The sequence below is a fragment of the Branchiostoma floridae genome, chromosome 1 (assembly GCF_000003815.2).
Source record: "Branchiostoma floridae strain S238N-H82 chromosome 1, Bfl_VNyyK, whole genome shotgun sequence".
Lineage (NCBI taxonomy): Eukaryota > Metazoa > Chordata > Leptocardii > Amphioxiformes > Branchiostomatidae > Branchiostoma > Branchiostoma floridae.
Window position 1 is genome coordinate 12,802,988 of NC_049979.1, and position 18,622 is coordinate 12,821,609.

The 18,622-nt window shown below is 40.4% G+C and overlaps 2 protein-coding genes across 2 annotated transcripts in view; one reads left to right on the top strand and one right to left on the bottom strand.

Annotated features, from left to right (window-relative positions):
• Positions 1 to 908: 908 nt before the first annotated feature.
• LOC118409585 (metastasis-associated protein MTA3-like) overlaps positions 909 to 18,622 on the top strand; it is a gene marked incomplete in the record, with an annotated part of 23,791 nt that continues 6,077 nt past the window's right edge. The window contains 15 exon segments of the mRNA XM_035810713.1: positions 909 to 1,514; positions 2,061 to 2,128; positions 2,298 to 2,391; positions 11,407 to 11,421; positions 12,126 to 12,252; positions 12,798 to 12,861; positions 13,080 to 13,197; positions 13,334 to 13,436; positions 14,031 to 14,130; positions 14,286 to 14,474; positions 14,780 to 14,854; positions 15,076 to 15,134; positions 15,503 to 15,606; positions 16,723 to 16,878; positions 18,463 to 18,527. Of these exon segments, the coding sequence (XP_035666606.1) occupies positions 1,487 to 1,514; positions 2,061 to 2,128; positions 2,298 to 2,391; positions 11,407 to 11,421; positions 12,126 to 12,252; positions 12,798 to 12,861; positions 13,080 to 13,197; positions 13,334 to 13,436; positions 14,031 to 14,130; positions 14,286 to 14,474; positions 14,780 to 14,854; positions 15,076 to 15,134; positions 15,503 to 15,606; positions 16,723 to 16,878; positions 18,463 to 18,527 (1,365 nt within the window).
• On the bottom strand, positions 7,145 to 10,956 carry LOC118409581 (zinc finger protein 862-like). The gene is made up of 2 exons (XM_035810701.1): positions 10,033 to 10,956; positions 7,145 to 9,434 (listed from the first exon to the last, which is right to left on the bottom strand). The coding sequence occupies exons 1-2, from the start codon at positions 10,528 to 10,530 to the stop codon at positions 7,275 to 7,277; spliced, it is 2,658 nt and encodes an 885-aa protein (XP_035666594.1). The 5' UTR covers positions 10,531 to 10,956; the 3' UTR covers positions 7,145 to 7,274.

Consider the following 18,622-nt stretch of genomic DNA (forward strand, 5'->3'; position numbering starts at 1 on the left):
CTTAATGCGGTACGTAATTGTACTGCGCGCAACTTGGCCAGATTCTTTCTCCAAGAGTTTCACCTCCTTTTTCTAACACATCTAAGACTAAAAAGTGTCAAAGAAAACGTATCAGCATGCGACTAAATGTACACACACACACACACACATTAAAACACTTCAATGTTAGCCGTTGCGACCAGTTCGTCCATTGCACTAAGAGCAAGTCAAACTTGCAAGACCTGTTTGGTAGGTTATTGGGACTTCTGGCTTAATGGCAACAGGTCTCTCCATTGTAGCATCGTTGCCGTGTTTTTCCAGGTCATGGGTTTCAGATCTATAATATTACTACCTAAAGATTTTTCTGTGCCCCAAAAGGTTATACAATGCCCCTCAGTATGTTGTACTATGTATGACACACCTTATCCAACAACCTTAATTGTGTAACTAGAGCAGCCATTATTTGCATTATTGGTCGGTCGCCATTGGGGCCATGCAGCGCAATGGGCACAACATAAACAAAGGTTACGGCGTTAAGGGTACAGAATTTCTACGAAGTTGTGGTTGCATTGGCGCACACAGGGCCTACATGCTCCCGTTTGTCTTTTGGGTCCCTTTCTGGAAAGGCAACTGAAAGAGAAAGAGTCATTGCGAGAGGTTGAAAGGTGACGGTACCCCGCCCAATGCACATGTTTTGTTGCATTATACCCTGACCAAATTTGGAAACAAAATATGACACGTTTCTCCGTACGAGCGCACTGTGTCATGGTGTGACAGATGTTGGTGCGTTTTACCCTTGCTGGTTGCGCGCATGGATTAATGCCCAGATCTGACATCGCTATCAAATGACGTCATCGCGTTGCCAAGGTGGTCTGACTCCCTTTGTTGTGCCATCCGCCTGCTAATGAAATGGGACAAACAGTTCTTTGACATTGACTCGCTGACCCGCAGGTACTTCTACCGGACGTACACCTTCCTCATGTGGACTGCCCTATACATACACTGTGCCTTAGGATACCCTTAGGGACTGTGGAAGTCTGCACATTTATCGCCATGATTGATTGACAGGTTCAAGTCTAGTTACCATAGCAACTGGATCCCTCCATGTGGACGTACGGAAATTGCCGAAAATTACCGAACACTGCCGAAGATGAAGATTAGATATTTGATTTAGGAAGTGGGCACACCATTTGGGATGAAATCACCCAGCATGCATACAGGATGCATCAGTGGATGACAAGGAGAAGTTTGACACCACACTCGACCCGGCAATACCCCCTCCATCACCTGTACACCCCCATACCCCCGCCGCCGAAGATTTCCGAAGGATGTGTGACGTCACGTGCTGAAAAGGAAGAATCCTGGCGGTCGTAATGGCGATGTGTGTGTGAAGCGGGGCGCGACAGCGACTGACCACGTTGAACGACAGCGCACCTAGGACTGACCAGGCCCGGTCCCCCTGCTTTCCCAGAACGTGTGGAGTGTCCTCGCGGGATTGCTGACCGACATGGCGGCGAACATGTACCGAGTTGGAGGTGTGTATTGTGTGTACAGAGGCATGGGGATCACGGTATTGTTGTCCGGCTCTGGGGCGAATGTGGCCCTCGGCGCGGCAAAATTCAGGGTCGACCTCTGCTTGGTCTTATGTCAAAATTTTGTCGATCATAGGATTTATGGTGGTAGATTACACAGAGATTTAGCAAATTTGGCGCTTTTTCTTGCCAGGAAGTGATATTTTACCGGCTTTTTGAATGGAGGATTGAGGGAGTGTAAAAATAGACAGTGGACCTTCCATTGACACACTACAATGGCTGTGAAGCGGCCCATCACAAATCGCCGGCTTTTCCGACCAAATTCGACCGCCACACTCAAACGGTATCTAAAATACAATGAAGGTAGTCTCCAGGAAGTTTTTGGGACAGAGAGTTGAGGTTGTTTTCACGTTTCTATGGTTTTAGAGCCATGTGATAGGGGAACTACTTTCTCTCACATGATGGCCATTACAGCACGAGCATGGATATGTACACAATGGCCTCCCTATAATGATTTACACTAAATAGTGTGACATTTTCTTTCACCAGACTATGTCTACTTCGAGAACTCATCAAGCAATCCATACCAGATACGTCGAATAGAAGAACTTACCAAGGTAAGAACATTGATTTTTGCAGTTTATTTCCTGGATTTTGTGACAATATGGGGAAGTGATATGAGTGTCTATCACAGTGAGTACAAATGTCATGCACATTGGGAATGCTTATTCCTGATGGGATTTTTTGTGGGTAAATGTGTATCTTTTCCTCTCCCCTTTCCTGCAGACTCCAAATGGGAATGTGGAGGCCAAGTGTGTATGTTTCTATCGAAGACGGGACATCTCTAGCAGCCTGATTTCACTAGCAGACAAGCATGCCAGTATGTGAACATTCCTCAGACGCCATATTCACTCTCTTGCATGTGTAATTTGATATTAGCATGCATACACAGTGTCATTTGTGGACGTAAACAGCTTGCAGGCTCACTTTTGTATTAACAGTGACCATCGTTACAGTTGCCTAAAAGTTGTGTTGGAAGTCAGAAACGTGGGTCGTCTCCGGAATCTCGTTATCATGAATATTTAATTGCAATAGGTGGTATAGGAAGGCCCTTGAACCTTTTCATGTCATTTCCTTGTATTGCTGTCTTTCCATCAGCTTTTCTTGTCTGGTGCAGTATTTTTGTCTTCTTTAACTTTCAATGCCCAAGCACAGGTTTGCTGCCTCCACCCTATTGGCCGAAAGTTCGATCTGCGGCAGCCAATGGCGTCGCTCGATTTGAAAAAAGTAGTCAGTTGTATAGAAATGGCTTGTAGAAGGGCTGGAAAGGGATGGTTTGTTCAGGATTATGATAACATAGGTAGGTTTTTTTCAAATAGGTAACGTTCAGACTATTTTCTCCCAAAAGTAAGGTAAAATTACAGGTTCTGTTGATTTTTTTATGGTCGTCTCCGTTTCTATTATTTTAATACCATTGGCTTGGAACACGATAAAGTAAGCTTTGCTACACCTGAAATTTGTTTTGGCAATTGGTCGTATGTCACTCCTGAATCAACTTTGTTTAAGCTAAAAATTTATTTTGAAATTGTTCGTTTGTCAGCGTGTAAAGTGGACTAGGTAGGTAGGTAGGTAAAGTGGGAAAATGTTATATCTTGGTTCTGAATTCAGATGTTACTATCATGTCTTTCAATCCAAAGTCCTCCATCTTCAGTAGAATACATATTAATATATTATACTAAGGTGTAATATATATATATATATATCCTTGGTAGTGGGGTTACCTGTAGGTGTTTCATTAGAATGGTAAATCCATTGGGATTATAAAAGATACAGCTTGAAATGTCAGTGAATGTCAACTAAGAGACAAGCTATGCATTCTCAAGTAGTCTTGATTTAGGACCAAGGTACTGTAGTTTTCACAAAATTGGATTGGAAGGCAAATGGCATCTTCTTAATAGCTTTTTCAGAATTTTTATATGTACTATTCTGGTAAAGGAAGATAGCTTAACAATCAAGCTGAAGAGGGTCATTGCCAATATGCTACATGTACATGTATGTTACTTCCAACTTATTTGTGAGTTTTTGGGCTATGTTGCTCAAACTGTTGGGTATCATGGAGGTATGAGTTAGTATGTTTTTGTTTTGAGTGTATATAGTAACAATAGATACATACTATAAAATGATGACTGTCAAAATGTCAGAGAGTGGGTTGGTAGCTTTTGGCCCAGGAAAGGAGTGCTTGCTTTTTATTACAGGTCAGAATTAAAATGTAATTAAAAATTCTAAGATCACATAGTAGATTTTGTAGTTGGTACATACGATGCAGGCAAGCATTAAAACCCTGACCAATTGCTATTCCAACAAAATTATTTTTTTCTCAAACATGCAATTTAAGTGGATGAGACAGAATTATTATTTAACACAAACGGAGGTTTACTTGGAGCAGGGTTAGTTTATAGGAGGTTACACATTACCTTTTCTTGCCTGATGAAAATTGAAACAGGCAGGTAGTTTTATTCAGGTGTTCCAACATGAAGTCTTTCTTTCATTTCTGATGTCAAACCTGACTGTTGATTACATACGATTATGTTTGATGAAGTTTTTTTCATTATAACTAAATCTTATGAGCACAATCTTTTCCTGTGAAGAAGTATGCAATGCAGTTATCATTTCCTAAAGATATCATTATGTCCGGTTCCTGCTTTGTTTTTGTTGATTTATCAGCACTTTTTTTTGCATCAGCTCCTTTGTGGAATTCTTGTTGGTTCTGACTCCCTCTAAAATATTACTTTTTACTACCAACTGTATAGAGTAGAAAGGCATATAGCTGGATGGGATTGCTTATTTTATTTTAGTTTCTGCATGCTGAATTGCCATTTAGCACAGCAGTGACTTCCTGTATAGCTGTGAAAAGCTGGTTGTAACGTTACACAATTATATGAAAGCCGAACATGTTTAGATTCATAAGTTGTTGAATTTAACATATTTCTAAGATACAGATCTATCACAATATGCTATTAAAAGTATTAATAATTCTATTGGGTGTTCCTGACACAGATTTGAAAATATAACAATAGCCATTCATGGTGATTAGCTTGTTCGTATATTTATGTTGATAATCCTGCGGTTTCCGTTCAATAGGCTGCCGTGTTGTATCTCTTGATTGCACATTGCTATTGCACATTGCTATGTCTTTGACAGTTAATAATATGTACCTCACCGGTGTAAAACCGGATGCATAATGATGATAAATATGATGGAATAAATCTAGGTTCCGTGCCATGGGTCCAAACAGGCCAATATGTTGTCCTGTGTGAAGGTGACCTTGGAGAACATTGCATTATGGGCCATTGGTCAGTCATCGTTCATGTTAATGCTGTGGACATAGCTTACATAGGTTGTTTTGTAAGAGGGGAATGCCTTGAACTTACCCTAACTGTAGATGCATAAAAGAGGGTCTGCATGCTCTTTTCCGTAAGGCGTAGGCAGCCTATTTTTATTTCCCGTAATTCGTAGGGAAAACCATCTTATCTACGTAATTCGTAGTGAGGCGGCCAAATTTAGCGCAATTGCCTTCGTTGATTTGGCATAATATGTAGGGGTTCTTCTGAATTCAGTGTTAATCGTTGTCGGGCCCCCCCATGCAAACCCTCATAAAATGTTACACTGGTCAGTATCATCTTTGTACTTTGTAAATTACGAAGGTGAAGTTGTTGTAACTTATGTAATGGGGTATTCGTTTGACTGAATCAAGTGATTTGAATATTTTCAGGGATAAGTTATATTGAATCATTTATTTTCTTGCAGTTTAGGGCTGATTGAAAACAGTTTTGTAAACTACAAGTGTGTTTGGAAAGTTCTTTTTCTGGTTACCTTGATAGCATAAATCCCAGACAGAGCTGCATTCCAGTGTAACATAAAGAACAATATTGCCTGACGTAAGTATACGTTGACATTGAATTTTGGTATATCTATTTTACTTGATAAAATTCCCAGTATTTGTATCTGCTTCTATAATGAATTTTAGATTATATAATTGTTAATTATAATATGTTATGGTTGGTGGTACTATGTTTGCCTAAGCTAAACCAAGGTCGTATGTTCTTGGAAACAATAGTGATTTTCATGTATGCTTTAGTTTAGACTGTAATGATGAAGTAGTTTATATGCAACATAAGGATTTGCACATACAAAAGAGGTGTTGCTGAAACAGGGTGAAAGATAAACGTACCCTTTCACAAAATGTTCATTGTTACAAATACAAGCTTGGCTGATTTGCATATTTGTCATGCATTGTTGATTTATGACTGCTGGATACTCATTTGCATAACTGTCTGGCTTGGTTATTAAATTTCAAGCACTGGGTCTCCAGTCTGTTGCACATTGTGCGAGGTGTGTTTGATTATAGATAATAGTCTAGCCAACCATGTGCCCGGGCTTAACGGCCAAGGATAATTTGATCTTTCTTGTTGTTTGAGGTCTCACGTGACATGTAAACCTGTGATTGGTTAGTTTGAATCTGTATTGATTGTAGGGCAGTCCAGCCCCCTGTGGGCCCCCACCCCTAACAACCACCTACTCTCGTGTATCCTTCCACCCTTCTGTTTCGTGGACAAGGCAGAACAAAAAGTTCCCTCTTTGTCACTTGTTAGTCATTATCATGCAAATTAGATTAGAGGTATATCCAGGCCAGGTGGCCAGTCACCAGACCTGTGCAGCTTGTCAATAGATCAAATGTTCAACTTGACATACCCAAAGCAAAATGTGCAGCTGTGGTATCTATTGCCTGTATATGCTTTCTGGTCATGTTCAGTTCATCACTTTGCACATTATGGCTGTCAGGGCTGAAGCTAATGACAGCTGATTTGCATTTGCTATCAATCAACCAATGGGAGGACTAGGTCCTGCAGCATCATGGGATGGTTTCTTTTGGCTCATTTCCAATTCCCTGGCACTATGTACCTCAACCTGATTAAGATTTACAGTGGATAAACAGCAAATTTATTCATAAGACTAGCATTTACCTCTACTGAAATGTAACGGTAGACTGAAACATAAGCAAGAAATCAGGCAGCATTAGGGGGATGCATACATTTTGCCATGATAAACAGAACTCTTACCACATCTGGTTTTAAGGTAACCAAGACAGCTTGAGATGCCAAGGTAGATATTTATGGATGGATGGATGGCTATGGCCAGGGGTTGAATGTAAATGGGACAGGTCTTAAAGCTGGTAAGCATCTGGAGGGATACCATCTGGTGAATGAAAGATGATGTGACTTGAACTTAAAATGCTGAACCCTGATATAGTACCTCAGAAGTAGGACATGGCTTTAGACTGAGTTACTGAGCTTTGCAGAATTTTTAGAACCTACCTTTTTATTATCTGCTCTTGTCTAATGCTCAGATCAGGAAATATAGTTTGGGTATCGGTGGAAAAAACACTTATTTTTATATAACATTACCCTCCGTGATCCCTCCCGATCCAGATCTAAGCAAAATCTATCTAAAGGTTACGGCTTACAAAACATTCGGTATGATGAAAAATCGAGTCACACAACATATACAATATAGGATAGTATATCATCATTTTAATTATACTGGACAATAATGACCAGGCAGTATAATATGCAGGGCTCGAAATTCATTTTTGGGATTAGGTGCACTGGTGCACCCAACCAAAAAAATTGGGTGCACCAAAAAATTTTTGGGTGCACCACATAAAATAGCATAGAATTAGGTAGAAAACCCTACTTACAAACCTTACTGTTCCTCTTCTGAGCTTGTTGAATCTGAAATGGGAGTTTCAGTCTCACCACGTGGTCTGGGCCCATAAGGGGCAGTTGAAGGTCGTCGCCTCCCTGCTGTCCACCACAGCCTTATGGCAGGCACAGGGTCAAATGTTTCAACTGATTGTTCACTCAATGATATTGCCATCAGGCTTGTGAGACATGCAGGGGCAAGACAAGACCGCCAGTCTGTTTTGACTCGATTCATTAGCGAAAACGACCTCTCACACTCCGCCGTATGTATGGGGATTGTCAGTACCAGGCGAAGTAGTTGGAACACATTCCTGTACTCTTGTTCCTCGCGCCTTAACATCATCACCCAAAAGTCCTTAAATGATGGCGGTCTTCGCATACCGGACAGCTGGGTCCTGCAAACTCTTTTCAGCTCATGCCACTCTCTTAAGGCACTTTCAAGCTCAAACCCATTCACTTCCAGTGGTCTTTGGAAGTGTCTGTAGATTTTCCTCAGTTTGTCTTCCTCAATGTCATCTTCAGTGTCATCCTCTTCCTCCTCTTCATCTTCCTGTTGCCAGCTGGAGAACTGGAAGACTCTTGCTGCAGAGAGTACAGACTGACTGAGCAAAGCATCAAATCTACGACCGAGATGATGTAAAGTTGAATTGAGAATCTGCTGACAATCTCTGATGACTTCTCCCCTATGTGCAGCAAGATCTGATGGTCTACCACGCTGTGCTCTTCCCATGTGCAATGTGGATCCCTTCCACAGCACTGTCCCATCCCTTTCCTCCACCTCAGACATGAGTCTGGTCAGCTTCAAGGGGCTGCACAACTTAGTCAAAGATTTTACCACACTGTCTACCCGCCTGAAAACAGATTCCAGAGTACTTTCATTATCCTGAAAGACTTTGGACACTGAACACACAAGGTCCAGGTATTTTGCCAAGAACAGTGCAAACAACACAAACTTGACAGATTTTACCACCTCGAGGATTCCCTTTGCTTTGTCCCGGCTATCACCACTCCCCAGTTGACCATGTTCTACAAGCTGTCCAAGATGCTGGACCAGGGCGGGATGGTCTCGTGTAATGGCTTTTAAGGCACGCTCTTGGTGTGGCAGCCACCTCGTACCAGTTGCCTTGGGCGGTTTCAGGACCTGAATGTGGAGAGCTTCTGCAGCATTCTTAAGTCCCTGCCAATTTAAGGGTGAGTAGTGGTAGAATTTGTAGATAGTAGTAAACATATCATGAACTGTGGAGAAGTATGCTACTTCTTTCAATACGTCCTTGAAGACAAGTTCGAGTCTGTGCGCACAACATTGCAGGACAATGAGGTGCGGACATTCCTCTAGTAAGCGTACCCCAACTCCGCTAAGGTTCCCCATGTTTACGGGTGCGCCGTCAAAGCATGCAAAAGTAAGTTTATCTCTCCAGGACTCTCCCAACTCAAGGTCTTCCTTCAAAGCTGTTACCACAGCCTCCGTAATGTGCGGAGCATCTCCTCTGTCAAGGGGCTTTAGCGCAACAAACACTGTAGTTGGCTCCAGGTTGTCCTTGAGGTATCTGACATGGATAACCTCCTCTTCAATAGACCCTCTATCAGTACTGCCATCGGCTAATATGGCGATAAAATCAGAATCTTTTACCGCATTTGACAACTTTTTACGCATTTCTTCTGATATAAAGTCTACAAAGATCCTTGCCTCTTTGTCGTTGAGGTATGTTTGCCCCACATCGATACCATTCTTCTTCTGCAGTCGCATAATACCCGGAAAATCTGTAAATGGTCTCCCTTGCTTTGCCAGATAAAATGACGTTCTAAACAAACATTGCATCTGATCAATTTTCTTTTCCTCCATTCGTAATACTGCTTTCTGCATTGGTCTCTGCTGAACTGGTACATTTTCAGCTTCCAATTTCTTAACTGCAGTTTTGTGTTCTGGTCTTTTTTCATGTTTTCGCACATTCTTTATTCTCATTGATGTACATCCTTTGATGAATTTATTTCTCTTCCCACTTTTATCATATTTCTTGCATGCCTCACACCACATAATGCGCCTTCTAGAGTGTTTCAGCCACCATCTCTTTTTTCCCTTGTCGTCAGTCATCCAGGAATCCTGGAATTTGTATTGTTTCTTCTTCTTCTTTTTGGCCTTCTCATCCAAGGACACTTGGTCCTAGAAAAAAATTGGACTTATAAATTTTTTTCAATGCCATACTTCCTTTTGTTCCTAAGAAAACTAAATTGAACAACTTCTTGACATGATCTGGGTAGCTCAATAAATAAAGGCAGAAAAGTTGTCAATGGAATATCATTGGAAAATTATGTTAATTATCTTTTTGGTGGAATCTATAAATATAATGCTACAGTATAAAGTTGCATTAAAAGAAACATTAATTGCTGTTATTTTTGGCATCAGATTTCAAATTTTACTTGCAAAGCTTAAAACAGGAATAACCAACATGCGTGAGAAAAATAATACTAAATGAAATGTGTATCTTTTATCTAATATACATAATAACATCTATGAAAGTAATTTTTCACGAGTGGACAAAATAGAAAAAAATATTATTCAGTTTTTTTTTATTTTGTAATTTTTCACGAGTGGACAAAATAGAAAAAAAATGCTATTCATTTTTTTTATTTTGTAATTAAAATCACATGGCGAGGGGAAAAATAACGTATAAACATAAATATAAAATAAACATGCCTATAGGATTATTATTGGACGACATTTTAAAAATTTAAAAAAAATTAAAAAAAAATAGCCTTACACAAAGCTTTGGCCTTTTGGCAGCTTCTTCTGTCGCAGAATCGCTGTCGGATTCATCTTCTTCTTCTTCTTCTTCTGTCGCTGAAGACCCGCTGTCTGTTTCTTCTGTATCGGACTCCGACTGGGGGGGAGCCGACGCCGTGGACGGCCCTGGAATGTTGTTATTTTCCTCGCGCACGTGGGCGCCCCCCTCCCCCTCTGCCTCGCCGGAGGAAAATTGGGTTCTTCTGGTTCCTGATTCCTCACGCTCTGAAGGCTCAGGCGGTGTTTCTTGGATCTCTGGATCATCTTGATCTTGAGTGTCGTTGCTTCGGCGTCCACCCCCACGCCCATGCCCTGAGTTTGGGCTACTTAGGAAGCGTAGCAAAGATGTTTGCTTTGACATGTTCACGCTTTGACATCCGGGAATTCTAAGACCGAATTTTGCCGACCTTGACATCGTGACCGATGTGGTCGCGGAGATCAGCGAGGTTAAGACGAAAATGCACGAATTTAACATATTCTCGTCTCGGAAGATATCGTAGGAAGTACCGAAAACTCCCGAAACACAGATGATGTCATGTTTTGATCACATGACTGCGTTCTCTTGTCCAGGATTATCAGCGTGCGTTCTCTTGTCCAGAGTTACCAGCGGAACCCGGAAGTTGGTCGGCGTGCGGTTCACGATGTCGGCGTGGCACGCACGCTGTTTTGCGTCTTGTTAGATTTCGATGAACCCAAATTCCAACTTAACAACCCCAATTCTTAAACAAGTATATTTGTAACACTTGGATGTCAAGAATAATGTGCATAATAGCATGTTAAACATAGGTAAACCCACAAAAATATTTGGGTGCACCCTGTGCACCCACAGAAAATAATTGGGTGCACAAATAAATTTTTGGGTGCACCTGGGTGCACGTGCACCCAGTATTTCGAGCCCTGATATGTATCTGTGCACAAGTGTAATCATACATGTTTGCCTGGTATTGTAACGGTAGTTTTGATATTGAAAACTAGTCATGTAAAAAAGATTCCCATCTATGATCTAGATCTACATTTTATAGAATTTTCTCAGTGGATGCTGTCAAAGTCAAAGGTATCTGAAAAAGAAAGTCACACTCACAGATGCTTCATCAAGTTCATGGTATCCATACCACTAGTCTTATCCTTTGTGAGTGACTTAATATCCAGCAGAAAGTTTGTTCCAGGTTAAACTTGTTCATATCTGTGATAATAGAGATATTTTAGTTTGTGTAAAGTCGAAGTAATATTGTCCTTTATGTGATGTTGTTGCACTATGTCAATGTGTTTCTTTGTGATGTTACTGTAACTGTACAAACTTCCTGTGGTTCATGTTGCACACATTCTTTCTTGCACCCCTTGCTATCAAAAGAGGAGAAAGAAGAAGGTCGGTCTATTTTCTACAAACTGCACATGTACAGTAAGGTGCTCGATCTGTTGTTAAGTGACTAAACATTGGAATGAAAAGAGATCTGTTGGTATGACAGGGTTTAACAAGTTTTCTAAAATTCACTTGTCCTATCGGGCAAGTACCTGACAAATTTACTAGCCCAAACCCACTTTTCACTTGCCCAAAATTTGAATAACTGTATAAACTGTATATTTAAATCTCACCCTTGGAAAAATCTTACTTGCCTGATCGGGCAAGTGGGAAAAGACATGCACTTGCCCGATCAGCACTTTCACTTGCCGGGACAATAGTGCTAGTGGACTTGTCCAACCCTGTATGATACTACATATCGAGATCCTTTTAACTTGATTCAACACAAAAATGCCCTTCTTGGGTTCTTTTTTGTGTTGATTGAAAACCTTTCAGCATTTAGTGCATTGATGACCATTGGTAATGGTTATGAAAAAATAAAGACCTGTGGGGTTTTAGTTTGGTTGTTACTTTTTGCAGAAACTCCTCATACAGGAACCTGTCCTTTATTGATCAAGTATTCTAGAGACAGTTGTGTGTCTTTATTTCTTTTCAATGCACTTTAATGTCTTTTAAGAAACAAACATCTGTTAACATTGTGTATGTAGATAATGGAAGAATTACAAATGGCCAGCATAAGTTTCTATAACACTTCACATTTTAATTGATAGCTGCACTGGAGGAAGAGCGGGATGATGCTGAGTTTGAGAACCTTGCTGAGGTGGACAGACACCAGCTCAAGCACAAGGAGCTGTTCCTGTCCCGGCAGCTGGAATCCCTTCCTGCGACACATATACGGTAGGAGCTGAATAACCTTTGGTACCTTATAGGGCAGTCATGCAGTGTATATTTTTCTCTTCTATACCACTCCAACTTTTCTTTCATTTAATGATTATATAGAACAATGAACATACAGTTGTCTAAAATAACTTAATGAATGACTGAATCTTTGCCTGGTTTCAGTTGGGATGTATGGTCGGAAAGTTTGGATTTGACATGATGGTTTCCATTTAGAAGCACATCTCCTGAGCAGACATGTTTTGACTGTTGGTTAAAGTCAACACCTGAATCTGTTAAAGCTACATGCAGTTGGGAATAGAAAACATACTTGCCAGAACAGAAATCTCTTTTCATTATGTGTCAGATTCATTCTTTGTGAAACATACTGTTCTTATAACCTTGAAGTAGTTGTAGTAAATATTATTATCAGTATTATTAGTTCCGTCATTAGTTATACGGTAGCAAAGTTGGTTTTGGAGATGACTTCATATACCAACATTTTGTTACAACTGTAAACCTTTTACTTATTAAATTTGCACGACTGTTTTCCTAATTTTTTGCAGGGGGAAGTGCAGTGTTACCCTACTAAATGAGACAGAGTCCCTGCAATCCTACTTGAACAAGGAGGTATGTGAGTTTTATAGTCTCTTTCATAGTAATTTTTTGCATTAATTATGTTTGTGGAATATTGCTTCAGGTATTATCTTTTATGTTATTTTCAGGGTCAATTTGATTTTGAGTGCTCAGGTGTCACATACTTGTAAACGGTTGGTAAACATCAAAATGCCGTGTGTTTTACATGATCTACTTAAAAAGCTGTAACCATGTATATTTTGTTCACACAGGATGCATTCTTCTACACACTGGTTTATGACCCAGTGCAGAAAACACTGCTGGCAGACAAAGGGGAGATAAGGGTAGGCAGCCGGTACCAGGCTGAGGTTCCTCCTCTATTAAAAGAAGGTGAAGAAATTTTCCTTTGTTTTCATAAGTTGGGAGTTTTGTCACTGCTAACTTTGGGCTGGATTGTGAGGTTTGCAGCTGCAATGAATCTTCGCCTTGTGTTTTAATGGTAGCATCCACTGTTTTCCTGTCCTAGATGAAGGTGATGGCCGAGAATTGGCCAAGATGGAGAGCAAAATTTGGGATCCTGAAAACCCTCTGGAGGACCGACAGATCGATCAGTTTATGGTCATAGCGAGGTGAGGCTGGACTGTTATGTTTGATTTTGCTGGGTAGTTCAGGGCTCGAAATTCATTTTGGGGATTAGGGGCCACTGGTGCACCCAGCTTGAAAAATTGGGTGCACCAAAATTTTGTTTGGTGCACTACTTAAATTAAGTAATAATCTAATAATAAAAGTTAGTTACAAGCTATCAAATTCTTAAACAAGTACCATGACAGACATTTATATTATTTTATTTTTTCACTTAGATGTCAAGAATATGATGTATACTAGTATACTTTGACATCTTTGCATACATAAGCCTATGAAAATATTTGGGTGCACCCTGTGTACCCACAGAAAAAAATTGGGTGCACAGTTCCAATTTTGGGTGCGCCTGGGTGCACATGAACCCAGTATTTCGAGCCCTGTAGTTTAAAAATGTCAGTGGTCAGCGTAATTGGTCAACCTGCGACTTTCGATACAATGGCAGACGTAATCTGGCTCAGTTAACATAATAAGCTAGTGTTCTGACATTTGAGTGATTTCCAGTGTGACATTTCTAGTGAGAAAAATTTCTTCCTTAGAGTCATTCTCCATGATAGTCAGTTAACAGAACTGTTTCTGGTTAGGTCTGTTGGCACATTTGCCCGTGCACTGGACTGTAGCAGCTCAGTTCGGCAGCCTAGCCTCCACATGAGTGCAGCAGCAGCGTCCAGGGATATTACACTGGTGAGGACATTACCTCAACTTTCCTTACATATAGAATACAATTGTTTTTGGTACATGTGCTACATACTTAATGCCTTATTATGAATCAATGACATGCAATGTTGCTTAGGTGTTTGTATTAAGATTTTATCCGCTTGTTTCTCTTTTCCTCCTAGTTCCATGCAATGAACACTCTTCACAAAACCCAGTACGACGCCACAAAAGCCATCACCAGCCTGGTGCCCCAGGGTGGCCCTGTGCTGTGTCGAGATGAGATGGAGGAGTGGTCAGCGTCAGAAGCCAACTTGTTCGAGGAGGCACTAGAAAAATATGGAAAAGATTTCAATGACATAAGACAAGACTTTGTACGTGACATTTCTTGCCATAAAACAATGTTTGACTGTTTTAGGAAGATGTTGAAATCTTTATTTTTTTGGTAACAATGGTAGTAATGCTTGAACATAGGTTTAAAATGTGATATCATGTCATAAACATAATAGTATTGTAAATGAACTTGTTCTCTAAAATGGTTTTGGAGCTTTAGATGACTGTAAAAGTTATACTGTTCTGTTATTTAGTTTCCTTCTTTCTAAATGTTGGATTTGTAACTACAATTGTGTAGGGGAACAGAAGGCAACGCTATAGCTTACCTTTATATTCTCTCTTTCAGCTACCATGGAAGTCACTTAACAGTATTATAGAGTACTATTACATGTGGAAAACCACAGACCGATATGTGCAACAGGTAAGGCCAGTTCTGATACTTTAATATTTTGTCAGTTCTGTCACGATTTTGTAATGACCTATTATAGAGTTATTATATGTCTAATTTGTCATTAGACACAGGGGATCTAAGTCTAAGTAAGTAATCAACATGGTCTTATGTAAGGCTTTCTGGGTATTGATAAGATTGGTACATTCAACGTTGAGGTTTCTCTCGTAACAATATTTTGGTTGCCCTTTTAGAAACGTTTGAAGGCTGCTGAAGCTGAGAGCAAACTAAAGCAAGTCTACATTCCCAACTAGTAAGTATGAATTTTATTATCATATCTTCTTGAGTCAATCTTCAAGGAGCAACCTGTGTGCTGTTATTGTAATCTTAATGCTATGTACTGGAGGTAGTTGCAGCAGTCATAAAATTTTCCAGTATACCAAATTCCTTATTCTCCTTTCTGTAATCTGCCAACTGAAACCAAGACTTAAAAGAGCCTTTTTTGCTATAAAAGAGTTGATAAGTTTTCCTCTGTATTTTCTAGTATGTTTAGCTAGTAACCTTGTTTGGTATCCAATTTGATTCAAGTTGTACAACATTCACTGTTGAATTTTAGAGTAACAGTTACAGTGACCATACTAGTAAGGTGATCACTCTGAAGATACTGTATTCAATTTTCAGCAACAAGCCCAACCCCAACCAGATCACTAACAAGCCAGGCACACCCAACTCCCTCATGAACGGGCAGGGAGAGAAACCAACCAGGGCCTGTGAAGGCTGCTATGGTGAGGAAGGATCGACTTTTAGACGCTTAGCTTTGTGGCTTACCACAAGATCTGTCATGTAGCCATTGTTCCCTTACAAACATGTATGATTGTGCCTTTCTGCTTATGGAATGGTAGTATATGTACAGTACAATGAATAGTGGGCACTGGGAATCTGCACTGGAAAGGTTAAAACAACTAGCCACAACTGTGTGCCTTTACGCTGGTGTTTATCACCAAAGGGCAGTTGTACAAAATAGATATATAATCTTTCTGTACAGTAAGGCACAACTGTGTGAGCTGTGGCTAACCAGCATTCATACTAGGCAAAAAGGCCATGTAAGAACACCGAAAGGCTCGGCAATGAGGGAGGGAGAAGTGTGTATTACTGATATTATTTTAGTTGAGGCAGAAAGGGGACTGTGAGCTGTTTCACAGGCTAACAGTCCCCTGTAACTGCAAGTCTTCCCTGTGCTGTTTGACTCTTTATACTGTTTTGCCACATTGACTCATGGCCTCACGGTACCTACAGCTCTTTACTTTATCCATAAATGGCTATGGTCAGACATGATTCATCTTTACTTGGAAATGATTTGACTGGAAGGTGAATAACAAATCGTCAGTTTTCAGCTTTTAAGGCACTGTTTTTCCCGACCTCCTTTGGGCAGGTTGCCAATGATGTATCACTCACAGATAATTGCCGACAGAGATGTTGTTTTGATTTGATATCAATAGTGATTTATTCAAAATTAAAAGGATGACAATAATAGCAACTCGCTGTCATTGCAGGGCTGTAGCTTTTATAGTTTATTATATCTAAAAGTTTTAATGAATTATTACTTGTGCACTTCTTACTTAATTTTGTCATCAAATGGTCTAGTGCTGTCCAATCTGGAAGTCTGCCTTGGGCTGAATATATTTAGAAAAAAATGAAATATCCCATCCTAAGGTCTGCAACCTTTCCTTTCCAGTAGTATGCATGTCGGGTGGGTCCAGAAGCAGGGCCGCTAGCCTCTAGACTATTCTTGCTACCCTAAAATTACAGATTTTGCAGCTGACTGAGGTACTTGTAGATACCCTACGATCAGATGGAAGAAGAGCTTACACCACTCCAATTTTTGCCCTCCCTTAACCCAGCCACTAACTCACACCAGTGGTACTCGTGGGGACCTCCCAACATGCAATGCCGTCTCTGCTCTGTCTGCTGGAGCTACTGGAAGAAGATGGGTGGCCTCAAGATGCCAACCCGGCTAGGTGAGAAGCTAGGTGAGGCAGAGGGAGCAAATGATTTTGGTTAGTCCAAATTCCTTGACTTCTAGGTGTTTCGTCAGTTGTTGTTCCATCATCCATACCCTGGTGTTGTGGGGTTGTCATGGCCGTCAAGTGTTAGTCCAAACCTCCAATCATTTGCTTGTACCCTTTGTGTGTGTGTTTTTGTAGAATTATTGCGTTGTTTATGTTGTGAGATTTGACTAAAATCAAAATATTCACATCATAGATTGTATGAATATTGTCCTTTACTAAAATTCTCTATAGCTCTCATGTTTTTCTATGCCCAAGGACCAAGATTTGCATGAGAGCTGTAGTCCCAAAATTTTTGTGTTGCCTAATTTTTCACTGTTTGTTGCCAGTCTTAACACCTTCACCCGTGTGTAATATCTTTTTATTCATTGTCATTATATCAAAAATTGTAGATAAGAAACTTTGTGACTGTCTGTCTAACCCACTTGCAGTAATAGTATTGAGTTGTATTCAGATGTGTATGGTATGGGCTAAAATGTTGAACAAAGAGATCACCATTAGAAGTCAGTGAACTGTGAAGTGATGACACATAGCCCACTGGCTGTACATATAGCAAAGCAAAAAACATGGAATCCTATCACAAAAGATAAAGGTCATCTAACCATTAAACTTGGCTGCCAATGGAGAAGCTGATAATTTTCTGTTCACTAGAGATACATGTGATTAAAGAAACCCCTCATGTCATGAAAACAACAAGTCTGCACTTTTCCAACCTTTCAAAGTTGATTACAAATGGCTTGAATAAGAATTTCATGAGGTAACTGTCTATGTTGCACCTGTATTCTATTTTTGAGAAACTGTTCTACAAAGAAATACATACAAAACAGGCCTGTCTCCAGGACCCATCCCTCTGTTCCGGGTCAGAGATTTTGCAGGTTGGGATGGGAAAAAGTTGCACCTCATTCTTCCAAAAAATCTGTACATCATGACATAAAATTTCCGAAAATGTATTTTCCTATGCTTGAAATAATCAACAACAAAAATCAACAACTTGGGCTCCCAAACATTAAGTGGGACAGAAAAAAAATTATAGGCTGGAGACAGCCCTGATATAAAATATTATGCAAAGTAATTTTTGGTGAAGTAGTAATTTGGCAGCTCCACATTGCATTGGTACAATGGTTGAAGTGGCAATGTGATTGACAATTGCCATTTCTGGAACCTAGATGGAGGACGACCAAGCCCTACCGTTCAAATAGAGCCAACGTACCCTTGTAGGATTTGTGGGAAAGTTTTCTATAGACAAGGTTTGTCTGGAAACTGTTAAACTTCTTGTAGCTTAACAGCTTCGGTTGAGCACCAGCCTGTCGGGCTGATCAAAGTTCTTTCGCCGCACTTAAAGTGACATGCAGCTTGTCTCATTCTTGTGCCATGATGGTTCTAAACTGTATGGTATTCTGTCTTCATCCTGTACTCCAGCAGCATGTGAACAGAGTAGTGTGGTGGTGCTGTGAATGGGACAAGCTTGCCCAGCATGGCTGTCTGCTTGTGATGGGAGGACAGTACTGCACATGCAGGAAGGGATTCCACTGCTGTGCCTTAATCTCACTTGTTTGGCGTATTGTTTGTTTTCAGAGCGACTGGCTGGACACATGCCAATGCACAGACCCTTCAGATGTACCATCAGGGACTGTGGCAAGGTAATGTTTTGTCACATGACATGCTGATTACCTTAGGGATGTGTAGTGTCTGTAAAGGGTAGGAAATGTGTGGTATAGGTTGTCCATTCTTGTTG